This window comes from Poecile atricapillus, chromosome 7 (assembly GCF_030490865.1).
Source record: "Poecile atricapillus isolate bPoeAtr1 chromosome 7, bPoeAtr1.hap1, whole genome shotgun sequence".
Taxonomy (NCBI): domain Eukaryota; kingdom Metazoa; phylum Chordata; class Aves; order Passeriformes; family Paridae; genus Poecile; species Poecile atricapillus.
Window position 1 is genome coordinate 24,923,955 of NC_081255.1, and position 17,465 is coordinate 24,941,419.

The 17,465-nt window shown below is 50.5% G+C and overlaps 2 protein-coding genes across 4 annotated transcripts; one reads left to right on the forward strand and one right to left on the reverse strand.

Annotated features, from left to right (window-relative positions):
- Window positions 1-534: 534 nt before the first annotated feature.
- NASP (nuclear autoantigenic sperm protein) lies at window positions 535-11,876 on the forward strand. 2 transcript variants are annotated; one of them, XM_058842934.1, is made up of 15 exons: window positions 535-736; window positions 1,456-1,506; window positions 2,282-2,392; window positions 2,906-2,986; window positions 3,155-3,252; window positions 3,982-4,830; window positions 6,664-6,746; window positions 7,676-7,752; window positions 7,884-7,957; window positions 8,921-9,109; window positions 9,335-9,501; window positions 9,914-9,967; window positions 10,062-10,133; window positions 11,074-11,205; window positions 11,710-11,876. In XM_058842934.1, exons 1-15 carry the CDS (start codon window positions 675-677, stop codon window positions 11,761-11,763), a joined length of 2,154 nt encoding a protein of 717 aa, XP_058698917.1. In that variant the 5' UTR covers window positions 535-674; the 3' UTR covers window positions 11,764-11,876. The 2 variants fall into 2 exon arrangements, with proteins under 2 accessions (XP_058698917.1, XP_058698918.1); XM_058842935.1 differs by lacking the exons at window positions 11,074-11,205; window positions 11,710-11,876 and adding an exon at window positions 10,836-11,067.
- A 589-nt stretch (window positions 11,877-12,465) lies between these two features.
- Window positions 12,466-17,121, reverse strand: CCDC17 (coiled-coil domain containing 17). 2 transcript variants are annotated; one of them, XM_058842355.1, is made up of 8 exons: window positions 14,996-17,121; window positions 14,765-14,894; window positions 14,528-14,654; window positions 14,204-14,263; window positions 13,994-14,124; window positions 13,781-13,903; window positions 13,393-13,562; window positions 12,466-13,106 (listed from the first exon to the last, which is right to left on the reverse strand). In XM_058842355.1, the coding sequence occupies exons 1-8, from the start codon at window positions 15,245-15,247 to the stop codon at window positions 12,966-12,968; spliced, it is 1,134 nt and encodes a 377-aa protein (XP_058698338.1). In that variant the 5' UTR covers window positions 15,248-17,121; the 3' UTR covers window positions 12,466-12,965. The 2 variants fall into 2 exon arrangements, with proteins under 2 accessions (XP_058698338.1, XP_058698337.1); XM_058842354.1 differs by having other exon boundaries at window positions 13,781-14,124.
- Window positions 17,122-17,465: the final 344 nt, after the last annotated feature.

Below are 17,465 nucleotides of genomic sequence, written 5' to 3' on the forward strand. Positions count from 1 at the left end.
AAGGCCCCAGTTAACTTTCTCTAGTTATTTCTCTGAGCAAGAGTACCTAAGTGGGCTGGGAGAATTCCCAAGAAAAGCACATTAGCGCTGTAGCTCTGTGACCCCCACACTTCCCAGCTCTGTTCCTGCAGGGAGGGACATAACGGGGTTGAAGCTGGAGAACTTTTACCTTGAAATAGCAGAGCCTGGAGGTCTCGGTGCTGGGCTGTGCTGTGACAGGGCAGCGGCCATGTCAGTTCTGCCTGCTCGTGTGTTTATTTGCCAGGGGAGAGCCGAGCATCTGCGTGAGCTGGGCCGAAGCCCAGGGCCTGCTCGCCTGGAAGAGGCCGAGAGCGGGTGCAGAGCCCGGGCCGGGGAGCTGCAGCCTCCCGGGCCCCCAGGCTGGGGCTGAGGGGCTCCCACAGCCGGGCTGTGAGGGAGCGGGACTGCACCTCCCGGCATGCCCCGCGGGACCCCGCCTCCCTCGCCGGCACTACACTTCCCAGTGCGCCCCGCGCGGCAGCGCCCCCGGCGTCCCGCGGCGGGTCGGGCGCGCAGCGTGCCGGGAGCGGTAGTCCCCCCGCGGCGCGCGCGCGCCGCCAGGCGAGCCGGGGCGTGTCCTCGGGGGTATATAGCCAGCCGGAGGGGCAGGGGGCTGCACTCTGCCGCCGCCGCCCCTCTCTCTAGCAGCTTCTATGCAATCCTCGGCCACCGCCGCTCCCCCCTGCGTTGAGCCCGCGCCGGCCTCCCAGACTAGGTAGGGCCGCGCGGGTTGGCCCCGGTTACAGTGTGTGCGTGTCGGGGACGGGGGGTATCAGGGGAGAAGGGGGGGCGCCTTCGGGCCGCAGGGTACCGGGGGGATGGGGGGGTAAGGGGAGCCGGATTTCCTTAGGGGTAGGGCTGGCGAAGCTGCACACCCCCCTCCCCCCATTTCCTCCTCGCCGTTTCTGGTACCTGCCTCCCCCGTCCCCCCCTCGCCGTTTGTGGTACCTGCGTCCGCCGTCCCCCCCGCCGGTGGTGGTACGTGCCGCCGCCCCGCTCCTCCGGCGCCAGCTGGGCCCGCACGGCTCGCGCGGAGCCACCACGTGACCGCTGCGCGGCGGCCGCCATCTTTGTTGGGGGCAGCCGACGCCGCGGGGCGGGCTGGGGGAAGGGGGTGGGTGTCACGTGACCGACGGCCCGTGAGGAGCCGCCGCCGGGGTTTGGCGCCAAGGGCGGGGGGCGGGGCCGGCGGAAGGCGGGAAAGGCCCCATTGTCTGCGCGGGACCGGCCGGGCAGGGCCTGACAGAGCCCCTCACAGCCTCCCTTCCGACAATAAACACCAAACTGAGTGCCTGAGCTCGCTCGGGGTGGATGGGCACCTCTAATCCAGACTCATGGTGCTGGTTTTGCATCCCCGAGAGCTCAGCTCGTGCCGGGAAATGAGTGGCTGGATGTAAACGTGAATTAAAAGAACATTCGATTTTCTGTTTGCAGGATGGAAGAGGAACTGGCAGCTCCTTCCACATCCACAGACAAGACAGACAGGTGAGATGGGAGCTGGAACAGTCAATTATCAAATAACACAAAATCCCGGAGTTAATGAGTGGAACACAAAGGTCACCCTTCAGATTGATTCTTAGACTTGGAGTGTAACTCCCATGCGTGCTGTAGGTGCTGAAAACCTGTGCTCACCAGTGGTTTGCACAAATCTTTTACAGCAAGGCCCTTTCAGGGACTGATACATACAAAAATACTAGCTGTTCTTGAAGTTTTTGGGTCTTTAATTAGTGCTGGAGAGGCACAAGTATGCCGCTGGCACGTGATAGATGGTATTCCTATGGGCAGCTTCTCATCCCACTATGAGATACTGGGCTGGACCTTGTGGAAATGAAGCTGTGTGAGATGCACTCAATTGAAGCTGATACTTGCATCTGTCATTCTTCTCAGATGCACCGTGCTGTGATATGAAAAGTTTTAACTTGAGTTTATTTTTCTTGATTTAGCATTGGCGACTGAATCAGTGGTGCTCTGTGGTGTGTTGGTGTGCAGCTTCTAAAGTATATTTTTCAGCAGCCTTTTTCACAGCAGATTGTGATACTTGCAGTGATTGGATGAAATTGCCTGTCTTCCCTTGGTATTGAAGCTATAAGTTGTTTCAGATTTACACAAACAAAACCAAACAAATCCCACCCACCCTGATAGTTCCAAACACTATAATGTATGCAACTCTCTATTCCATTAAACAGACTAGGTTTTGAAAGCTGAAATTACTTTGAAAACTAGCAAAAATTTGTATTTCATTTGTTTCTCCTTCCTCCAGTATGGATGTGGACGGAGAATCAAAGAAACTATTGGGTTTGGGACAGAAACACTTGGTAATGGGAAATATTCCAGCTGCTGTGAATGCATTCCAGGAAGCTGCAAGCTTACTGTGAGTAGTAGAATGTTCGGTGTGTTTTTGCTGGGCTTGGGCTTCAGCTTGTCTCTTCTGATGTGGGTTATGCAAGAAAGGTTGGGATTTTTACCTAACATGTTTATAATTTAGAATGCAACTGAGGAGGGGGCAAACTATTTAAAGTCATCCAAGAGTTGGACAGTGCTGTAGCTGGCATGCAGTTTAGCTGGCTTTTGTGATAGGCATTACCAATAGAGCTGCCTAAGGAGGGAAAGGGATTTGATAGTTTGTTATGCAGGTGTCTTCTCTAGTAACTTGTTCACTAGTCTTGATCAGTCTCTGTGAATAGTACTTTTTGGGTTACAGATTAATTTCCTCAGCGGGACGTTTGAGAACCATATCTAGCTGAGAGAAGCATTCAATATTTGTTTAAAGCAATGGGAAATGAGCCAAGAAAGTGATCCTTTTGTCTAGGAATAGTTAATGTTCAATTTCACATATCCAAATCTAAAGCAGGCACAGGCAAATAATTCTTTATTATTTTTGTAGGGGTAAAAAATATGGTGAGACAGCGGATGAGTGTGCAGAAGCTTTTTTTTATTATGGAAAATCTCTCCTGGAGTTGGCAAGGTATGGTGACAGTTTGTCATTTGGTGAAGAGTGTGTCTGGTGTAGCAGGATTTCACTCCTTTCTGGACAGAATTGCCCTGGGTGTGATGGGCTGTGGCACTGAAGCTTGTTCAGTTCAAATTATGGTATTAAAAGATTCAGGGGATAACAAACTCCTATTCCCTTTAGAATGGAAAATGGTGTGCTGGGAAATGCCTTAGAAGGGGTGCAGGTGGAAGAGGAAGGAGAAAAGGCAGAAGATGACTCTGCATTGCCAGCTGCTGATGGTATGTAAAGCTGCCTACCCTGCCATGGAGGCACCAGGCTGTGTTTTCTTGTTGGAATGATCCAAGTTTAGTCCATTGGTATCTTGGGTAGCCTGAATCATTCTATTGAAACTCTTGGCGGTCTGAATGGACTCTGTTTCTGTTTGGTTTTTTTTTTAGTCTTGCTTAAAGATGAGCAAAACCTGTAAAACATCTTCAAGGGGCTGTTCACTGAAAGCATGTGTAAAGGGTCACCAGGTGTCTGTGTCCTGAAGCACTGCATTCAAACTTGCTTTCTTAAGCTTCACCGCTGACTCCAACTGCTTTGTAACCTTGTAGCAGTACAGTGTGTGTAGTGCCACAGGCCAGAGTCTGTACAAAGTCCCAAGAGCAGTGGCTATTTTATACTCCCCGCAGCTGGAGAGGATGCAGGAATTCCTGTCCATCCAGACTGTTAAAGCACTGGCACCTCTTGCTTAGCTGTGACTAAAATCGCTGCACAACCGCACACTGCTTGAGCGGCCGCTTGCAATGCTGCAGTCTGGGGAAGGGGAAGGGACTTGTTTAGATCAAGTGGCTATGTTGGTTGTCTGCTAATTCCTTGTACTTGGAAAATGAAGCTTTTAGGAAAGTCATCCAACTTGGTAACAAACCAACACACTTGAGGGTCTTGAGGGTGGTGTTGTCAGTGCCCATTAATGTCTTTATCACTAAACTCGAAGAAATGTTTATGCTTCCTCAATCATGTAGAAGAAGCAAGGGAGGAGTTGAGAGAACAGGTTTATAACGCCATGGGGGAAGAAGCCAAAAAGTCCACAGAGGAGTCTACAGTAGTATCTGAGAAGGAAATCAAAGAAGAGGATGCTAAAATGAAGGAGATTACAGAAGAACAACCCAAAGAAGCAGCTGCTGACAAGGATGCAAAGCCCAAAGAGGTTGAAGAGAAGACTGAGATTTCTGTGGGAAGAGAAGAAACTTCAGAAGAGCAGAAGCAGGTGCCTGTGAAAGAGGAGGCAGCTGTGGAAGAGAAGGAGGTAGAAAAAGAGCAGAAGACTGTGCCTGAGGACAAGATAGAGAAGGCAAGTGAGGAGAAGGAGAGAACGACAGAAGTGTCAGACAAGGAGGCAAAGGCAGCTGGAGAAGAGGCTGAAGCGGGAGAAGTGTCTGTGGAAGAGAAGGGAGAGATGGGAGAACAGTCAGCAGAAGCAACAGAAAAAGAGCCAGCTGTGGAGAAGGGAGAGACTGTAGAAGGGCAGACACAGACAGCTGTAGAAGAGAAGGCAGAAGCAGAGGAAGCAGCTGCTGTGGAACAGAAAGAAGCTGCAGAAGGGGATGCAGAGGTGGCTGAACAGAAGGCAGAAGAGAAACAAGAGCCAGTAGAGACAGTTACAGAAGAGAAACCAGGTGAATCTAAAGAGACAGAGTCTTCAGAGGAACCTGTGCCCACAGAGGGCAAAGAGCCGCCTAATGACATGAAAGAAAAGGCTGAAGTTGCTGCTAAGGTAGAGAAAGAGGAAAAGAAAGATGACCTGATGGAAGAGGGTGAAGGTGCTAAGGTAGAAAAAGAAGAGAAAGATGACCTGATGGAAGAGGGAGAAGGTAACACTGAGAGGAGAAAAGTACTTGTGGGTGGATGACTTGATGGATTTGGCTAACAATGGGTAAAAAGTGTTCCATTCAGAATTTTCTGTTTGCCTTAGAGTAAGGAAAAGGCACAGTAAAGGGGCCCTTGAAGGACTTTACATACAAGTAAAGTTTCAAGGAATAGTGAATAGACTCGGTTTCTCTTGACTAACGCTTAACTAACTGCAAAGCAAGTCTTACTTGAAAGCAAACTGACAGCCCTGTGAAATGTGTAAGTAATGGCTAGGCTGGTGGAGAATACTGAATGGATGTTCACTTGCATGCATCTGGGTGTATTGCACTAACCTTCACATAACTTGAAGCACAAATTTATTCTGGTTATAGCTGTGTTTTATTTCAAATTGGTGGTGAAAAAACAAAAACAGCTGAACACATAAAGCAGTAAATTTACTTCTGGTGGAAAAAAGGAACTCTTCATTGGAGTCTTTCTAATAGTCATTGCTAGGGAGAATTTAGTTAGAAAATCTAAACTTGATTTGCTGAAGCCTTATTGCTGCTCTAGTGCAGTCTTCTGGCTGTCCAGCTTCTGCCCTTCTGCTTCCCTGCTTCATAATTGCTGTTTCCAGGGCTCTGTTGAGGTAAGACTTGCACCCTTTGCTGCAGCAGTACTTTGTGGCCTTAGTGGGCTTGTGCTTTCTATTGCACGAGTTAATTGATGAACTGTAATTGCAGCTTGGCTTATCAGTAACTCATCTTCACAGGCAGTGCCTTACTTCAGGAGTGGCAAATGTTCAGACTAAACAGTCCTGGACCCTGGAAGGATTTGTTCTGCTAAAAACAGTGAACACTCACTGGCTGAGCAGTGGCCTAAGAGGGTGTCTCTGTGGAGAGAGGATCATGGAAAATATACTAAAGAGTAGTTAGTTACCTGTTCCTCGCCCTCAGTGCTGAAAGGCTGCTTGTGCACACATACTAGTGCTTTTTGCCCCAAGTCTGGGAGTGTGAGGACCCTCTGGAACATCTGGTCCGGTGCTGTGTCATTCCAAACTCCTCCCACTATTTAAATCTTAGCGTCCTGACATCTCTTCTGTTTTCCCTTTGTTCACAGTGTCGTCATGTTTACAGGTTTGGCCCTCTCAGTGGTGGGTGTGTGCTGGAAGTTACACTACTGAGTTCACAGGCTCTCTAGTCCTCCCCCACCCTCAATCAAGCTCCTGTTCTGGAATTAGCCAGAGGTTGTGATACAGGAATTATGTGTGTGACTTCAGCCTGCAGACCAGCCAGTGCTCTGAAGTTATTAGCCACGTTCCTTCGTGCACATTTTCCCAAAATTTCTGCTGGTAGAACAGATGATGTGATGCTTCTGCATAGTGTCAGAAGTCAAATTAGTGTACTACACAAGAGGAGGTTCATTAACATTGACACTTAAATCCTTGACATGAAGATCATGAACTCAGAAACAGACTAATTTGTGTGCAGCTTGGCAGCTATCTTGCTGAGAACACTTTCTGTAGCATGAAGTTCAGCAGCTGGCCAGTGCCTCTAGGGCTGCTCAGGATCTTGTGGCTTCAGTGAGAGCTGACAACAGATTTGTGAGAACTAAATTCTATGTAAGTTTCTGTTGTGGACAGTAAGAAGTTAAACTTATGGACTGCTTTAGTCTGCAGTGCTGAACAGTGTCAGCAAGATGGCTGCTGATGCTGAGACTTTAATGTATATGCTCTTCTTACATCCCACCTCTAACCTGTCACTGGAAAGATAAGGGCTGGGTATAACATATTCTGCCTGACTCCATGTTGAGCAAGCACAGTAACAAGAAGTGTCCTCATGCATCTACTTGCCTCCTAGAAACAGAAGAATCTGAAGAGGAAGATAAAGAAAATGATAAAGCTGAAGATGATAAGGAGAATGAATTGACAGTGGAAGACAAGGTGAGGTCGCTCTGACGCCAGTGCTTATGGAAGGATGCAGTATTAGGCCTAAATATGATGCTGATGTCCTTGTAAAAGCTTATTTGTGTTTCATTTAGTTCTGTGTAGGAAAGTACTTCTGAAAGCCAATATTGCCTAGGAATGGCCAGAGTTAGGCCTAGTCTGCACTGTAGCATCTTGGTCAGCTGTGTCTGTAAACTTGGGTTTGTTCAGCTGCTCTGACACAAATGCTTGTGGTGTGCTGAGCTAACGTGGCCTGGTGGTGCAGGGGCAGGCAGGGAGAGCTGTTCCAGCCTGTCTCTGGAGTTACTTGGAACAGTTGATTCTCTGCTTGTCTGGTTGTTTTACTGTACATGTTGAAGTCTCTTGGTCCAGTAAGCTGTGATTAGGATGGGAATTGTTTGAGAAGTGCGGTGCTCCTCAAACCTGAGATGTGCATTGATGTAGCAGTCAAAATGCCTGGAAAAATCTGCAGCCTCATAGGGTGGCACTAAGCATTTGAGACAACTGTCACTTTCTCAGACTATTCCAACAAAGGTCAAAGTCTCATTATAAAAGCTGTACTTGATTGGTTCATCTAAAGAGAACCTTAACCAAGATCTTGCTCTTTGGATAATACTGGTGCTTGGTGCCCTGTTTTTTCTGGAAAAAAATAAAGCATATCACAAAGCAATGCAAGTTAATGTTCCATTGGAACATCTTTACTCCAGGCAAAGGCTTGGTTGATGCAATAACCTCTTCTGCATTTTCTGCCTTTTTTTTTTTTTTTTCTTTTTTTTCTTTTTTTTTTCTTTTCTTTTCTAGTGGTGAGATGTTTACCTCTTGCAGAAACTGATTCCTTGGTAACACTGGTTGGGAATTTAGTGGTGGTGTTTGATGTGATCTATGACCAAGTCACTTAATCTGTCATGCGCTTCTGGTTTTTACAGGAAAGCGAGGAGGATGAAATTGGCAATCTTGAGCTAGCCTGGGACATGCTGGAGTTAGCAAAAGTCATTTATAAGAGGTAAGGACTAAAGTTCTAATTTGGGTATATGCCACAGAAATTCAGTGTAAATTGGATGGTGGCATAGCCAGTTAGAGAATGTGGCATGCTCTGATCAGGATTTGAAAACTATTTTTTTCTTCTTGCTGCAGACAAGAAACAAAAGAAGCTCAGCTCCATGCAGCTCAAGCCCATTTGAAGTTAGGAGAAGTTAGCATTGAATCTGGTAAGTAATGTGAATTGTCACGTGTAAAGTGTTTGGTTCTACTTTCTGTCACTGGGTTTTGTACTTTAAAATGAGCAGATGTGAGTTAAGGCTGTCAGGATGAGAAAACAGACTCATCATGATAGTTGCAGCCATGTAAGAAGCTTTGGAAGTAATTGTTGGTGCCTTAAGTAGGATAGTCTGTGCTTTTGCAGAGCAGTGAGGAAAAAAAAGTTTGAGTAGGAAGCAGTGTGTTGCCAGATCAGCCTTGTGTTCTGCTTTTTGAAGTGACCAAACCTTGCTTGAGAACTTGAGAGACTTGCTGAAATTGTCATGAAAAATAGTTGTCCCTCTTAGACCATCCCAAATCCAAGGTTATAGTCAGGAAAGACTCTTGCATTACACAGCAGAAAAAAGGAGTGGGAAGCAAGCCCCATGTTTGTGCCTTTTAATGTCTTGCTTGCTTTTAATTTAAAAATGTGTTTTCATCTTGCTAAATCCAAATGTATATGTTCTCTGGGGCAGGTGTTGGAAATAATCCAACAGGTTTCTGGGCCAGGGCTGCAGAATAAGGGTCATATTTTATGTCACTAGAGCACATTCAGGGAGAGCTTGGCAGGAAGGTGGCACTGTCCTTAGCTGCAGATCTATGTTGCAGTTGTGACTGGTTACATCCAGTTCCTGGTAGCAGGTAAAGCAGGAGGATTTGGTGCCTGCTTTGACTTGCCTGCTCAGTTTTCTGTGCTGAAATTAGACAAACCACTTGTCAGAGAAACAGAGGAGCTGGCCTAGACATTGTCTCAGGGGAGGCACTGTTGTCATCTGACAGCCTGAAAGCAGCCCAGCACTGCTGCATTCAGTGGTGGTTCTGTTTGCACACTGTATAATGTGTAACAAAACATGGAGTAACCAAACCAGGGTTTAAATGGTGCTGCTGTGGGTAATTACTGAGGTTTGTAAAGACCTTGGGGCTTTCTCCTGTAGAAAACTACACACAGGCAATAGAGGAGTTCCAGGCCTGCCTGGCCCTGCAGCAGAAGTACCTGGAGGCTCATGACCGGCTGCTGGCTGAGAGCCACTACCAGCTCGCCCTGGCCTACCACTACAACAGCGACTTCGACGAGGCTGTGCTGCAGTTTGGGAAGTCCATGGAGGTCATAGACAAGAGACTGGGTATGTGGAATTCTGAACTCTGCCTAGTGAGTTTTCACAAGGCAAATTAGTGAGGGATGCTCATTGTCTGCTGTGTTGTGTTTTGGCTGAAAGTGATGACAGACTACACCAAGGGCAGAATTGTTAAAACTGTTTGTTGGCAGATAGATAGTTGCTTCTGGATTGTGGTAACTGGACAGTTACTTTATCTTGAGGTGTTCTGCCCTGATAACTGTTTCACCCTAGCAATACTGACTGAGCGGACAAAGAAGGCAGACACTGGGTCCCCTGAGGACGAGAAGGAGATAGAAGAACTGAAGGGACTGCTTCCTGAAATTAAAGAGAAGATAGAAGATTCAAAGGAGTCACAGAAGAGTGCAAAAGTAGCTGAGCTAGGACTGAAAGCAACTCTGGTGAGTGTGTCCTGAGGTTTCCTTTTGACCCAGCCCTTCTTCCAGTGGAACTTAAGAGTAAATCAGTAATGGGGGAGGAGCTCAGACTTGATCAAGGGCTGGTGGTTGCTCACAGGTGTTACCAGGCTGTGATTGTGAGAAGGAAACAGAGGCAGCTGACATTGAAAGAGGATATTTAGTAAGACCCCTGATACTAATTGTTCCAAACTAAACAGGAATTTGGTAGGCTTCTGTGGCATTTAATGTATCAGGGCTGGAAATGATCGGCCAGGCACATGTGGAGTGCACATTGCATCTGTCCTGTGCAGAAGTGCAGAATCCAGCGTTGGGATGTGAAAGACTTGGGCTTTCTGTATCTCACTCAGTTCACATGTATCATGTGCCATAGTTTGTTTTTTCTGCTTTTCTTAAGGTTGGAACTACATCTGGCTTTGCACAAAGTGAAGACCGTGGTTCTGTGTCCACAGTAAGTTAATCTAAAAATGAATGTTGTTAATTCTCATCTGCTCTAAGGATTACTGGTTGCATTTGCTCATGTGTCAATGCCTGTCTTGTAACAGATTCCAGTAAGGAAAGGAGCTGATGGTGCATCTCAGTGTGTAACAGACATATCTCATTTAGTCAGGAAAAAGGTGAGTCCAGAAATGATTTGTTAAGCAGCTTGGTGAAGTACAGCTGGCTTGCTCTGTGTAATTGGATTTGTCTAAAAAGTATTTTTTCTTAACTTAGTTGTATAATGGGAAAACACTACAAAAGTAAAACCAGTAGTGTATGAAACTGCTTTCCACTGGGAAGCAATCAGTCTGGAAGTCATCTGGCCTCCAGTAGACCATTCTTGGTGGTTCAGCACCCTGCCAGACCCAGACTGATATAAATCTGACCCAGTTGTGTGGCTTCTGCGGGTGTTCTCTAAACAACAGAGGTTCCTCTGCTGAGGATCCTCAAGAGCAGCAGGGTTACCTGCAGATCCCAAGAAAAAGGCAGTCAAGCAGGCTGGGCTGGGTTCCCTTCTTTCCAAAAGGAAATTGGGACTTGGACTTAATAAATAGTCAAGGCACAACTGGTGGTAACGATAAACTGCCTCTTAAAGATATCAGATATTGAGAACTTGATTCCTTTAAATATTATGTGTTCTCTGCTAATAAAAACTTAAGATCTTGTAGGGGATACTCTCAGTTCTATGTTGCCTCTATTCTGTTGGCCTGTCAGTTCAGGTGTGCTGGAGTGATTTGGAGCTGCTGCTTTAGATAATTTCCAATGTTGTAGATGCCGTAAGTCTACCCTGGAACTGTTAGAATTGTTACAGACTCAGTGGTTGCACCTTTCCTTGCCAGACTGTTACTAAGGATAACTCAGTCCTGGAGATGGTGGCACCCTAAGTGTCAGTGTGGTCGAGACCATGGTGTCAGAGCCTCAAAGCTCTGGTTAAACCCCAGCACTGTGGAGTCTGTCCTGAGCCTGGCAAGCAGAGGTTGGGTAGATGATGTGCAGTGACAGCTGATGCTAAATTTCTCAAAAAGATTTAAACTTTGATTTGTACTTAGTGGAGATTATAAACAATTTTGTCTTCAGAGGAAACCAGAGGAGGAGACTCATCAGGGAGACAATGAAGCCAAGAAATCTAAACCAGAACCGGCTGTCAATGGTGGTGGTGGGGAGCCTGTCCCCAGTGGAAATGAGGTTGCGGAAAAAATGGAAGAGGAGGTGGGCAGCTGAGCCAGGAGTCTGGGCCGTGCTTTTTATTTTATTTCCCCCCCTCTCTGTTCAGGGATTGTTCTGTGCCTGGTAGATGTCCTGGTTTTATTGCCTGCTGTCCTTCACAAGGTTTACCAGAGGAGATGAAGAATATTCCTAATGAGAAGGATGCATGTTGTGCTGTGGTGCTGACCCTGCGTGGGCTGGACAGACCCAGCTGTGGAGCCTTGTCACCTCTGGGGTGGGACAGAGACAGGTTCTGGGTGTTTTTCTGCTGGGCTCAACTCCAGCACAGGGTCTTCTTCCCCCAGTTTTTAATGTTCCTGGGTTTTATTACTTACCCCTGGGCTGCACTTGTTACTCTCAATGCTTTAGGATAGTGGTGGGCTCTGGTGACTGGCAAAGCTCACATATGTAAATCTTCAAATTACAGAACCCTTGGGCTGCTGCATGAGTTGGTGCTGTAAGACTGTGTCTTGTCTTTTAAAAACAAACCCTTATCTTCTCTTTTAGACAGAGAAAAGGCCACAAGCAGAATCAGGGGCTGCAGTTGAAAGCACAGTATGATAATGGTTCTTTAACCTTGGACACTCCTCTCCTTACAAGGAAAATGGTTTTGTATATAGTGTATTTTTTCACTTTTTGGCAACTTTTGTATGACTTCAATAAAGATTGTAAGCAAATGATCCCTGTCTTGACCTTCCTCCTGTGACAGGTTCCATCTTCTGCTCCTGGCTGTCCCCCTGGGCTGCAGATCTCAGCTGTGGCCCACTGCTGGGCTCATGCTCCCTTTAGCTTCAGCATTTCTCCCCACATTTGTTTCCTTAGGCAGGACCAGAGGGTTGGATGGGCCAGGAAGGGCTGGCTGATGCAGGAAAGGAGGAGAGCATTGCCTGAACTTCACTGATTGTCCAGGGATCTGACCCTTTTTCCTTCTGCTGGGGCCTTCACAGCTGGGGCTGTGTTTTGTTCATTCAAGGCTGAGCCTGAAGTGGGTTCTGATAGTGCCTCCCTCAGCTTTGAGCAGCCTAAAGATGGTGGGGAAGGCTGATAAAGAAAGAGCTTTGTAACATCCTGGGCTTTGTTGCTGTGTGTTTTTATCTCTGCTTGACCTCCACTTTGCACCCAGGAGCAGGGGCAGGGCTGTCTCCTGAGCCAGCTTCAGTACTCAGGTGGGGCTGGGACCCTGCCCTGGGATGTGAATGTACAAAAAAGGCCAAGAAGAGCAATGAGCTGAAGCCTTTTATTGAACATGTAGCACAGGGCCTCTGACACTTTGGAAAGCTGGCTGTGGCTTTTGCTGGCTCCCAGAGCTGAGCTGTGTAGGCCCTGGGTTAGGCTTTCCCTACAGAGGGCTGCATCTAGGGATGTGCCTGAGGGCAGGGAATTTGTTGTGCCCCTCTGTCCTCTGCCTGTCCCCAGTCCACCATTGTGAGTAGGAGTGTTAACCACTCTTCTGGCTGTGGGCTCTGTCCTGAGCTGGAGGTTGAGCTGTGTAACTCAAGTTTGCCACTGGGTTTGCCTGTCTTTTTTCTGCTGAAATGCTCAGAGCTTCTTTGGTCTCAGCAGTGATCCTGTACACTTCCACCCACCCTAGCACTGTGGGATCCTGGTACCAACCCACAGCTGGTCCCTAAACCCATCTCTGCAGCTCAAACACAGATTTTGCCATTCCTTCATCACCCTAGTAGTTACTGAAGCCCGTTTGCCACTGAGGAGGGTGGAGGAGGTGGCAGGGCTGTCCAGTGGGGCCATGGCCTATTCCTGGCTCACCTTCTGGGAGCCCTGTTTTGTGTTGGGGGTTCCTGAGCAGGGGGAGGGTCCTCCAGGGCCACAAAGGCCGTGAAGGGGAATCCAGGGGCCACATGAGTTGTGGGCCTGCCAGGCCCCAGTGCTGGCCCGGTGGGCTCCTGGGAAAGGAAAAAAGTGATGTCAAAGAGAGGAGGGTCCTGGCAGGCTGGGAGCTGCCTGGTTATTCCCTCACGTGTGTCATTGGGCAAATCACACCCCTGGTCCAGCACTGGTGGGGGCTCACTTCCTGCCCCAGTGGCTCTATCCCCAAGTGCAGCAATGGGACCTGTTCCCCATGTCCCCAGGCTTGTACCTTCACACCCATCATCCCATCTCAGCTTGCAACCCAATCCCAACTCCCCTCTCCTTGGAGAGCTGGCAATCACCCTGGGCTGAGGCTCTTACCATGAAAAGTTCTGGCAGGGCCAGGGCTGGTGGCAGTGGGGGAGCTATAGGGTGTGGGAAGACAGGGGTGTGTGGCCATGGTCTCGTCTGCTCTGCGTGGCATCGCAGCATTCCCACCTCTGCCTGGAGCTGGGCCAGTTCCTCTGTGTGCTGCTGGGCTGCCCGCGAGCCTGGGCAACAGGATTTTGTCACCGTGGGGTTTACAGCAGCCATTTTCCTCACCAGGCCCATGTTCAGGGCCCCAGGGGCCCAGGACTCTCCTTGCTCTCTGCAGAGAGCCCAGCCAGAGCCGCAGCCCCCCTCCACTTGCCCATATTTCCAGGAGCTGTGTCCAGCCCAGGGTTCTGATGCTGCAGCTACAGAGGCAGATGGGGGACCCATCACCTACCAGCATCTGCTCTCCTCTCCCTCCTGACCTTCAGTGCCAACAGTTCATCTTCCAGACGCCGGTTCTCCAGCTCCACGGCCAGCAGTGCCGCATCCAGACCGTGTCTGCCAGTGCTGGGAGGCTCTGCAGGCACAGCTGGGGCTGCCTCAGGTGCCGCCTCTGGGGCCCTGGTCCCTGTGGGGGGACGAGCCTGGGCCTGGTGTTGGCGCTTACCCATCCGCCTGCCCCTTTGCAGCCCCATGGCTCCTTTCTCCAGCACCGTGGCCTCCAGCTGGAGGTGGAGAAGCTGCTCCAGGATGGCCGGGTCGTGTCCCCCGGAGCTCAGGTAGGACAGTCGCAGCGCCCTGCCAGAGCCCCGGATCAGCCATCGCAGGGCTCGGCCGGGAGCTCTGCTCGGAGCTGCCATGGCCCACAGACCCTCACCTGGCCTCGGCCGTGAGCGGCCCCGCGGGCGGTGGGAGGGTGTCGAGGCAGAGGCTGGCCCTGGGGAGGAGATGGGCACATGGGGGGTGAGGGAACCAACGGGCGCCTTGATGGAGAGCACCCCACAGGGCCAAGGTTCTGTGCTGTGACCCCTCAGGCCAGGGCTCACCTGTGCTGTGACCCCTCAGGCCAGGGCTCACCTGTGCTGTGACCCCTCAAGCCAGGGCTCACCTGTGCTGTGACCCCTCAGGCCAGGGCTCACCTGTGCTGTGACTCCTCAGGCCAGGGCTCACCTGTGCTGTGACCCCTCAAGCCAGGGCTCACCTGTGCTGTGCCGTTCGGACCTGTCCGGCCTGGTCTTGCGGGCCTTGGCTGAGCTCGGGCTCCCCCTGCTCGGGATGGGGGCCCGGAGGTGCCCTGGCCCCCAGTGTCGCCAGCCGCCGGCACAGCCCTGAAGGACAGTGAGGGGCTGGGGGCTCAGCACACACAGCCGCACTCTCGTGGGGTTACTGCAGCCCACACGTGCCTCCCCATCACCCCAAAAGCGCTGCCAGCGCCTACCCTCTCTCTGCCGCTCCAGCTGCTGGGTCCTGGCCCGGATCTCGGCCACGCAGCGTTCATGGGCTTCCAGCAGCTCCTGCGGCGGCTGCCGCTGCCTCTGCAGTGGGAGCGGCTGCCGGGGGGGCTCTCCCTGCGGCACACGGGGTTCACCGGGAAGGGGGAGCTGGACCTGCAGTCCTGGGGAGCTGTAGGGCTGCTGATGCCCACCCTGGCATTTGGGATTCACCGTACCTCCACTGGCAGCCTCCTAGAAGTGGGGTGGGCCTTGCGGAGCAGGGCCCTCTCGCGGGGGGTGAGCACGTCCCCCAGGGGAACTCCACGTGCCCGCCCTGGTCCCCGCTGTCCCCGCACAGCTGGTGGGACCCCACGAAGCACAAAGTGATGGCGTGGCTCAGTGTCGTCCGTATTTTGGGACACCCCGACCTCACAGACACAAAGGGAAGAAAAGGGTAACACTTCCAAACCCCCCTCACTTAATGACATACTTTTCTGGTTTTGGCATAGTAAGCACCAAAGGCTGGCTGTGTGGTGCAGGGATGGAAGGATGGACGCTTACCCCAGCTCAGATCAAGCTGCATGCAGGATGTGATGCCCTGTTTCACAGCCCAGCACCTGTCCCTGTCTCTGTCCCCATCCCTCCTACCCGCCTCCATTCTGTGCCAGACCCAGCTCCACACTACCGAGACGTCCTGTGGTTTCCTTGCCGAATCCTGTGCTCCCTCCACCGGCAGAGGATCCCCCCGATGGAGGCAGGAGCTGCTGGGTGCCCTGGGCCCGAGGCACAGCTTCTCCAGGTGCACCCGCAGCAGCGGTCGGGATCTGAATGCCAAGCGGCAGCGGGGGCAGAGGAAGGTGCCCATGTCCAACACCCTGGAAAGCAGAGTGGGTGGAATCACTCGGGGGGTCCACCCTGACAGGGAGAGGGGGTCCCCCTGCGGGACTGACACCCCGGGGCGGGCTGGAAGCGTGCACAGACCTGCTGGCGACGGTGGCTGCAGTGTTTGAAGCCACTGTTGCTATGCTGGACTCTGGGCTGGGCAGGGAGGGCCGCACCCCCAGCCCTGGACATTCCCACTGTTTACCATGGGCACTGGAATGGGGAAAAAAATGTCGCTGAGCCACCTGAGCAATCCACAGAAAACAAGATGAGGGAGGCCCTGCTGCCCTGTGTCCCTCTGTGGTTCCAGAGTGCTCGCTGACAGGCGTGCTGACCCTGGGGCTGCCCAGGAGTGCTCCCTGCCCACCTTGCAGCAGCTCCCACTTAGCTGCTCCTTAGCAGACCTCAAATTAAGGGGGAACCTCCACACAGAAGTGAAACAGCTACTTCTGCCCTTTCGTGCCACAGGGGTCCAGGCCCTGCCTTTGTTCCCACAAAACTCCCTGCATTCCATCCTTGCACCCACTTCAGCTCTGCTTGGCAGGTGCCTACAAGCTTTCCCCCTCACCTCATTGCCAGCGGTACTCGTCATGGACTCATGATTTGCTCAGGACAAAGCTGCTATTTAATGGATGGGGACTTTCCCCACCAGGGTCACCCAGGGGCTGCCACTGCCACTTCCAAAGCTTCATCGATGTTTAAACCCTGCACAGTCCACAGGAGGGTCAGGGCGCAACATCTGGTATGAAGCACAAGGAATTCCTGGCACACTCAGGCCAAGCCATGCTGTTCAGGGCAGGCCAGTCTCACTCCACAGTGCTCAGCAATCCAATTCCCCCATTCCAAGTGGCTGTCAGCACAGATCTGAGGTGAAGGGGTTTTAAATTTACCCTGTTTCTTGAGATCAGTGCACACAGATCTGCATAACTTGGATCAAAATGGATGCAGAAAGTTAAACTTTTAAAAAATGGATAAGCTCTTTCAGACCACAGCAGTGTTTAAATATTCAGAAGGAACAAGATGGTTTGTGCACAGTAACACAGGAGCCCCAGCACTTCCCCAAGCATTCCCAGGCAGCCTCAGCCCCTGGACCCCGGTTTCCAGAGCACAGGGATGAAGAAATGCCCCACCGCCCCTCTCCACTGGGGTTCACCAAAGCCAGCAGGAGGCACAGGTAACAGAGTTACACCTGATAATACTGAGCAGGTGCCCTTGAATCCTGATGCAAAGATTCAGGGCTAAACATTACCATTTTCTTACACCTCTGTCCTCTCTGACTGGCCAGGAGTGGATCAAGAACACACAGGCACAACCTTGGGACAAACCCCCTCAGGTCAGCAAGACCAGGCTTTGTGTGACTCCATCCAACCCCCCTGCAAACAGGGCACAACCCCAGAGCACTTTCCAATCCAAAATCTTTGTGCACAAGCTGAACTTACACCAGACACTAAAATAGCTTAGGCCACAACTGAGTTGTTTGTAAAATTCTTTTTAATCTAATAGAAATGTTTTCATGAATTTTTAAAAAAGATTTCAATGAAAACAGCTTTGGATTCAGACATTCCCTTGCCACGTTGTGAACATAAACAGCAGCATTGCACTAGGAACAAGTGACACCGACCGGTCGAGCTTCACCATTTTGTATGAAGCGGAAAAAAAAGCAAACTGCTTTAGTAGAAGATAATTTTGAATTATTTTCTTTAAAAAAAATCCCCAAACATGGACTGTCATCTCAGCATTGTTCTCCCTCTCCCTTCTTAAAGGAAGAGTTCACTTCCTGCAGTCTGAGCACTACAGCAATGTTTGCCAAGTGGAAAAATAGAG